General features: G+C 34.5%; 1 protein-coding gene across 1 annotated transcript; it reads left to right on the top strand.

The window, feature by feature from the left end:
• Nucleotides 1-3,613: 3,613 nt before the first annotated feature.
• Nucleotides 3,614-6,443, top strand: LOC145795060 (uncharacterized). Its single transcript, XM_082877799.1, has 4 exons — nucleotides 3,614-3,772; nucleotides 4,150-4,703; nucleotides 5,156-5,490; nucleotides 5,619-6,443. The coding sequence occupies exons 1-4, from the start codon at nucleotides 3,724-3,726 to the stop codon at nucleotides 6,232-6,234; spliced, it is 1,554 nt and encodes a 517-aa protein (XP_082733925.1). The 5' UTR covers nucleotides 3,614-3,723; the 3' UTR covers nucleotides 6,235-6,443.
• Nucleotides 6,444-9,088: the final 2,645 nt, after the last annotated feature.

The raw sequence follows: 9,088 nt of genomic DNA, 5'->3' as shown, positions 1-9,088 counted from the left end.
GGGAGAAATAAAAGACTGCTCGAGTGACCAACTCACCACTTGAGCAAACCCAAGAACAAACAGACAGAATTTTCCGAGAACTACCAAGTCCCAACCTGTTCAAAACCTAATCAACCAAATCCAAGATTTCACTCCCAATCAACAACAATTACTTATAAATATAAACAACAACAATAGATACCGGAATCCAAACCAAATAATATATATATTGTCCATATAAAAAATGAGATTAATCGGATGCGTAACCCTATGATTAGGCCCAAATTGTTTTCTAAAAAATTATTAGAACTATGCTAACTGTTTATTTTTTTAAAAGATATGTGATTTTTTTATGGGTTACAAATGCCCAAATAATCTAATTATTTTCATGAATGATCTATTCAATAAAATTTACAGTATGAATTGTCTGAATCATTAAAATAGATTTAAGACACACACCATGGGTGTCACAACACGTGTTATGCCTATAGGCACAACACCAACCCCGAACTCAACATATTTTAACACTCTTTAGTTTCTTAACTTTTTAATAAAAAAGACAACATCCCAAAACAAGAAAAAATTATATTTCCACACACTTAATTATCTCAGTGCACATCTTCTCTCAGTACATACATTTATTAATTTGATTATTAATTAATTTTTTCAATCCACACACTAAAAGTTACAATTCATTAATAATACACACACTATTCAACCCTCCTTCTATACACTTCTTGAGTGACCGTACTTTTAGATTTGTAGACACACGTGAAGACCATTCAAGACTATAGTGTAAAGTGAAGAAAAAAATCCTCCATTAAAGACCTCCATTAAACATCCTCTTGAACCTCTATTGAAGATACTATTGAATCTCCATTTATGGTCCAAAGAATAATTATGCATCTTGTCATTTTCCCTCCTTATCTGTACATGAATGAGTATATTGCCTATACTATAACAAAATTTACTTGGATAAAATTACACCAAGAATTGATATGATGCTCTATACGGAGGATGTTGTATCAGTCAAGTAAATATTCTTTCTTGAACGGTGATTAGTGACAACTAGGTTTCCCGAATCGTTCAAATCGATGATAGTAGTATCACTAGGCTTGCAATCTCCAGAAAGAATTGCTTTACGCAAAAGGAGAAAAAAAGAAGAAGAAGAAGTTACGTACGGAAAAATTAACATTTTTATCGCTAATAGAATATAAATTTAGAGATTAAAGCAATATGAGAATTGTTATGAGAGTATTGCTTTGCAAGTAATAGATGAGTATAGAGTGTGTAACAAGTAAAGTGACAACAATGAAAAAATTAGGATTTAATTTTTTTTATTCAAAAGGTGTACATTGAGAATTTTTTTTTTTTGTTTTTAAAAGATATGTACAGAGAATATTTTCATATAATATTATAGGTGTTGATGGATGTCTATTATGGTCATTTTAGTTTAGGATATAATTGTCATTAAAATAATATTTTATTAAGTATGTGCATTGAGGTAATTAGGTGTGTGAAAATAGAATTTCCCCAAAACATGGCATGAGTTACCCGTTTTTTATCTTTATTTTTTGTTGCTATTCATGTTTTGTCCTAAGTATTATATAACAATTGATATATAATATCTGTCAAGAGCAATCATCAAATAGATATATAATATTAGTCGAGTTGCGTGTAAGATGGTTCGGACACTCAGCCATCAAAAAAATAGAGATATAATAACTCAATTGGTAAAATTAAAACAAATGAATTTTTTTAAATTACAAAAATTCTACTTTCAGTCAAGTATAATTACATTATCTATGAAATTCGTAATTATAATTCATCCTATCACAATTTGTCAACTGATATAACAATTTTTATCTTTCTGTCTCTCTTCCTTTCTCCCACATATTTTCTATCTCTCTTTATTTTTAAGGTGATGTGGTAAAAAAATTGAAACAAAAAATTTACATTTTTATATTTATTTCAATAAGTAGATCAGGGAAAATATTATCATATTAATAAAATTTGGTTTGTCAATTGATAGCATATGAAAAATTTAAGTTGATTGTAAAGTATCAGGATATTTTAATTTTTTTTTTTAAAATTTATGAGGTGATCGAGCTATCTGGGCTATGTTAGATTTATGTTAATCAACACAAATTAAAGAGTCACTTGACCCCATCTAAAAAAAAAAGTCACTTGACCAATTTGTTTATGTAAATATTTTTTAAATTGATAAACATACATCATTAATATTTACATTCTCATAATAAAAAGTACATATTTATGCATATTTAACAGCTATGAAAAAAATAGATTAAGGCCTTGTTTGGCATGATCTAAAAAAGTTAAAAAGTCAAGAGTCACTATCGTATTTAAGTCACATCATCTTATTTAAGTCACATTACATCTCTAACATATCACTTCAAATCCAACCCATACCCATCCCATATTTCATAAAAAGTCAAAAAGTACACTTATTTAGATCGTCCCAAACCACCCCTAAGTGTACTCCCACCGTCCCATTTTATTGGTCCACCTTTTCATTTTAATTTGTCTCAAAATATTTGTCCATTTTCTCTTTTGGGATGCTAATTTTTATTATATTTTCAAAATTGCCCCTTATAAATCATTATAAACACATTTTAAAATTCAAATAACAGGCAATGACGGAAAAAATATTTCAAAATCTAAATTAAAATGTAATGATTGCATGTTTCCGTAATAAGTTAGATTTTTTTTTTTTTTGTAAGGGACACATAAATTGGGACCGAGAGAGTATTTTTTATTTATTTATTTATTTTTTTGTAGTGTTGTAATTATGACAGTAACTTCATTAGGTCAACAAAAAAAACTATTAGGTACTTTTGGAGAAATACTCTATACCATTGATCAATTAATACATATCATTATGTCACAAAATATTAAAAGTAAAAAAAAGAAAAGAAAAAAAGAATAGTAACATAAAAACATAAAATCAATACAATAAAATTATTAATAATGATTTGGTTTGATTTTGATCTATCACTTTATAATAAAGAGTCCATTGCCATATATTTTTTTTTATTACAAATGACACTATCGCATTATTTCAAGGTAAAATTTTACATAAATAAAAAATGATTATAAACAGAAAAAATAAATAATGATTAGTAAAGAGTAGAGTGAGAAACGATATATAAAATAAGAAATACAAAAACAAAAAATAGTAAGAAGTGAAAAAAGAAAACATGTGCATTAATTGGTGTATACCCCATCGGAGTATTGCTCCCATCAATTCAACCTTCCCTATACAAAAGAAGAAAAAATAAATAAAAAACAAAAACAAAACAAAACAAAACAAGTTGAGTTGCCATATTCAGGCCCTAAAATAAAGAGTAATGTTACGTATCATGAAAAAATTATCATGAAAATAATCATAAAAGATTCTTCAGATTACAAATATAAAAAAACACCACACACTAATTAAGGGATGAAAAATCTTCATAAAACATTTCATGATCCCTAATATTATTCTAAAATAAACCACGACTAAAAGAAATTGTCTGCTCCCTTCAATTCAATGGAGAAAATAAAAAAATAAATAATAAAAAACAAATTGAGCTGTCATATTCAGGCCTTAAGATAAAAAAAAGACTTCAAGAAAGTCTTCTTCGACAACTGTATCCTCTCTATATTTATTTGAGGTTGAAAGTGGTGAGATGGGAGCAAGGAAAGTTTAGCAAATTCAATTCGTATATCAGTTTTTGTGGAAAAATGAGCTTCAATGATGATGAGCCGATTGTTGCAAGCCAAGATGTCTCAGGTTTAATTTTTCTTCGTTTCTCCATTTATACTCTATGAATTTACAAAGAAAAGCCAGACAATTGTATTGATATATCTCACTTAAAGCTTACAAGAAACAGAGTATTCATACCCTGTCAAATCTCTCTCAAACCTCTCAATGTCTGAGAGATAGATTTTCCCTCTATCAGGTTATATAAATCTAAGCCAGTAATTGAGGTATTTACAGAAGCTATTACCAGTGTGAAAGCATGGCTGCAGTCTTTTTCTTCTTCATGTCTAAGTCTTTAACCCTTTCACTTCCAACACTTTCTGCACCTGGTCGGCTGTATATACTCCTATAGCATACTAGAATGTTTTGCTGATTGTTAATTTGAGTTTTGGAATGGTATATTTCAGGGGAAAAACCTGCAGCATTCCTGGCAGGAAAAACAAAGGCGACAATCATCAACAAGACGACGGCACCACTGGAAGAAACCGAATTCAAGGTGATGCTGGAGCTCACTGGGGCAGGATCCGGCAATGACAGATCCGGAGTGGATCTTGTGACGGTCTTAGATGTCAGTGGTAGCATGGGGGGAGAGAAGTTAGAAAAAATGAAAATTGCCATGCTATTCATGATCAAGAAACTTAGCCCGATTGATCGTTTATCGATTGTCGTATTCAACGGGGGCTCTCACAGGTTGTGCCCATTGCGGCAGATAACTGAAAATTCTCAAGAGGAGATTGAAAATCTGGTCAATGCTTTAGTTGCTAACGGTGGCACAAACATCTCTGCTGGCCTTCAAACGGGCTTAAAAGTGCTCAATGACCGCAGACTTACTAGCGGGCGTGTGGTTGGCATTATGCTTATGTCCGACGGTCAGCAAAACGCAGGTGGTGATGCTGCCCAAGTTCCAGTCGGCAATGTGCCTGTATGCACATTCGGTTTTGGCGCAGACCATGATCCGACGGTATGTTGTATTGAAAAAAATAATTTCATTCATACTGATTTACAGGGCACAAGAGGATGTTTATATTTATCTGTATAAGAATCAATTTTATGGAGGAATTAACAGGTAGAGTACACTAATCCAGGCAAGCTAGAGTCTTGGGTGATCCATACTTGGCGGAAACAAGGGAGTAAATTTGGTTATTATATTGGAATTTCCTCTGGTAAATTAGGTGATCCCTACACATTCACTCCACATAAGCTGCTATATTCGGGTTGTGTGTATTGGCTGATTTGACAAGTAATGGTTGAATGAGCAAACACTTAATTTTTTCCCCCCCCCCTTTAACACTGTGATGTGGGAAAACCAGTATACAAAACCTGTGGATTTTGGAGTGATGGTTAGCATTTTTCTAAAAGAAAATTGCAAAAGTTGTAGTAGTATAACTTCAGTATAATTCCCGTTCAATATAGGTGCTCAATGCCATTGCAAACAACAGCGTGGGAGGAACGTTCTCAGATGTTCGAAACCAGGACAACTTGAGTATTGCATTTTCCCAGTGCTTGGCTGGGCTTCTCACCGTGGTTGTTCAGGATCTGAAGCTGACCGTCACACGAGTCGAATCCACAATCGTTAAGGTGTCTGCTGGAAACTATATACAATCCAAGGACGATGCTGCAGGCTCTGTGACTGTTTCATTTGGCGATCTTTACATTAAAGAGGTACGCAAGGTCATAGTGGACCTTCTTCTCCCTGCTGCTAGTAGTCCGGCGGGCTCGGATGTCCTTGAAATCACTTACACATACAGGTCAGGTGGTACCAATATTATCAAATCTCTGCATTTACTAACTAGTAGAATAAATTATGTTTTAATTTGACTCGATGACTGATCTGACAAATATAATGGATATGTGTATGCATATAACGCGCGTACAGCTCTGGTGGGAAATTGTTTGATGCCAATCCGATAATCCTTACAGTAAGCCGCACCGGCAGGACATCCGTGGAGCCAGAGAGGGAGGAGGTGATGATGGAGGAGAACCGTCTACGGACTGCACAGATGATGAAAGAAGCTAGAGTCATGGCTGACGACCAGAAGCTGGGCAATGCTCGTGACAAGCTGGTTGAAGCCCAAAACTTGCTGGAGGACGTGGTTAATGATGAGTCTAACCCGTTGATTGAGATGCTGAAATCTGAGCTGCAACAGATAAAAAGGTTGATGAAATCTCAGGAAATCTACGAAAAGCAAGGGCGTACTTATGCACTCTCTTCAGAGACTTCCCATAATCGGCAGCGTTACGCTGCAAGAGGTGATGATGTGGAAAAGGTGCGCATGTTTTCCACTCCGCGTATGGACGCATACCTTGAGCAAGCCAAGTCATTTGACGAGGATCCCAGCAAGCCACTGCCCTCTGTGGACGAGGATGAGAAGCAAGAACTCGCTGCCGATCCCCTTGCTCCCATCGTTGGAGCTCTTAGCTACTATATTCAGACGGCCATTCAGTCTCTCCAATCCATTGACAACATACTCAATAAAGCTGGCCGCCCGTAACTCAATGCTTGCCATCCATCTTTAATTTACAATGTACCCCATTGCATTGGGTTTTGCCTTTGCACTTCAATAATTACGGGTGTGTGATTTTCCCGTTGTTGAGCAGGTTTTTTTTTTTAATTACTCATTTCACTGTTGTTAAATTTCCGGTGTGTTATTTCCTCGTTGCACTTCAATAAATTATTAGTGTGTTATTTGCCTGTGTTAAATAAGTTTTTTGGATCGGTTATTTTGTTGGTCCCTCAAGTTTGTCCGTTGTATCGTTTTTGTCTCTTAAGCTATAATTGCACAATTTTAGTCCCCCAAGTTAATTAGGTGCAGCAATGTAGCCCCTCTGTCTGCCCCTGTCCAAATTGGCTAACGGAACTAGGGCTAATTTTCGAAGAACACAAAATTTGACAAGGCAATATGTAAAATCAGCAACACAACACACTTTACCAAAGCAAAAACCCTAAATACACATAATTGCATTACCACCACTTCCACGCCATGCTGAGCTTTCGGTCAAGATTCGTCATCACTGTCGCCTTCAAGTCCATTGCCACCAAATGATGCTCTTTTTCGTCAAATTATTCACCCAGAAAAGGACCCAAACAAAGAAAAATCTTGATCTTTCCCTCTTTTTCTTTAATGTAATTAAGCATCATAATTTTAAGGTTTGAATGTATAATTGTAGTATAGATCCTTCTCTGTGTACTTTTTCTTTCCTCTATTAAGAGTTGTAATTGGTTTATCTTTCATGCCTATGTCAACCTGACGAAATATAATGGAGCAAATCTAATGAGCATTTTTTTTTGGAACAATTTGCCAATTATTCTAGTTGCTTTAACGATGAATTTTTTTTTTTTGAATGTGATCTATACCATACAACAAAAATACTAGAGACCTTAAAAATTCTATCAAAAATTTACAAAATGCCTGTGGGTCCCCCACCAATGTAAAATATTTGATAAAAATTTTAATAAAATTTTTGAGATTTCTAACATTATTATACAATGGTCTTTAGGAAATACAGTTTTAGTTTATATTTTTACTGTTTTTCTAAAAGATGTTGCCATTACACGGTTGCATAAATTATAATTGTAGCTAAACATTGGTGCAATAGTGTCACACCCCAAATCCGGGTATGACTAGCCGTGGCCCACAGGACCTTAGCCCAAGGCACATGTAAGCCTAAATATGAATCATACACATTGAATAACTATAAAATAGTCCATTAATAAATAACCAAAACTCAATTTAGTGACATGCCATAAATATAAACGGCAAAACCAACCATAATCAATACTATCCAAACTTATGGGATATAAACAACCCACATATCAAAATAATCCTAAATGAATCTCAATAAAAATAAAAATAAATATGCACAAACATGACATAACAGTCTAAAACAAAATAAATGAATGTCTTAGAGGTCCATGCAATTGAGTCCCCGCTATGCCATAAGTCCACTCTAAGTCCTTCTAACACCTGGAAATGGTAAACAACTAAGGCAACTGATAACTCAGTGAGTAACAACATGGATATTATATACAGTTTTGAAAATATGGATCAATTCCAAAATAAGACATATATCACAGAAATTAGATTGGCATACAGTTTGGTAAAGAGAATCTGTTTCAAAAATAAGGTTCCACAGTTCAATAGTTAAAATACTCATGTCTCTCAAGAACATGATAAATGACATTTACTTAAAACAGATTACAACATAAACACCAATAATTTTTTAGGTACCAAGAAATAACAAGTAACATGCCACACAGTTTTCTAAAGAGAATGAATATACTTTGTATTGAATGAATACAATTGGTACAGGATGAAGTCATATTTATACACTTCAATGACTCTTAACCATAACTACCTAACCGTACTAAACCATAGTTAACACTGGACAGTTAATCTATAACAAACTAACAACCTATAACAAAAATAACAACCTATACAGCTGGATATTACACATGTGACTCATGCTATAGATGCAACTGCTGTAGCTTGCTCTGTATCTGTTGCAGGTTGTTGTGACTTATCATACCCCTGCAAGCTCAAGGGACTGGGAAGGACATTGAGTTGGAGCTGAAGATATTGAAACCGAGCAACAGATAGAGGTTTAGTAAAAATATCAGCAACTTGATCTGAAGTGGGAATATGACAGATATGAAGCTTCTTGGATGCAACCCTTTCGCGAACAAAATGATAATCCACCTCAATGTGTTTAGTACGAGCATGAAACACAGGATTGTTACTCATAGCTATGGCAGATAAGTTGTCACACCATAGGGTAGGCACAGGAACAGAAATATGAAGGTCAGCAAGCAACATTCCAATCCAACTAAGTTCAGCCGAGGTTTGGGCTAAAGCTCTATATTCAGCCTCCGAAGATGATCGAGACACAGTTGGTTGCTTCTTGGCAGACCAAGAGATAAGATTAGGACCAAGATAGATACAGTAACCAGTGGTGGACTTGCGATCAAGGATATTACCTGCCCAATCTGAATATGAATATGCATTGAGAAGAAGAGGACCAGAAGTGAAATGAAGGCCATAAGATAAGGTGCCTTTGAGATATCTTAGCAATCTTTTGACTGAGGTAAAATGGCTAGTCAGAGGAGAGTGCATGAATTGACAAAGATGATTAACCACAAAGGCTAAATCTTGTCTAGTAAGAGTAAGATATTGCAGGGCTCCAACCAAACTACGGTACAAAGCTGGCTGAGAAAAGAGAGAATCTTCTGCTACAGTAAGAGCACTAGAAGAAGACTTAGTAGCCATGGGAGAAGAGTAAGATTTGCAGTCACTCATACCAGACTTGGTCAATAAATCTGAGGCATATTTTTGCTGAGAAAGCACATAA

Source organism: Camellia sinensis, chromosome 7 (assembly GCF_055761805.1).
Source record: "Camellia sinensis isolate YWXY chromosome 7, ASM5576180v1, whole genome shotgun sequence".
NCBI lineage: Eukaryota > Viridiplantae > Streptophyta > Magnoliopsida > Ericales > Theaceae > Camellia > Camellia sinensis.
This window is presented reverse-complemented; position numbering and strand designations above follow the sequence as displayed.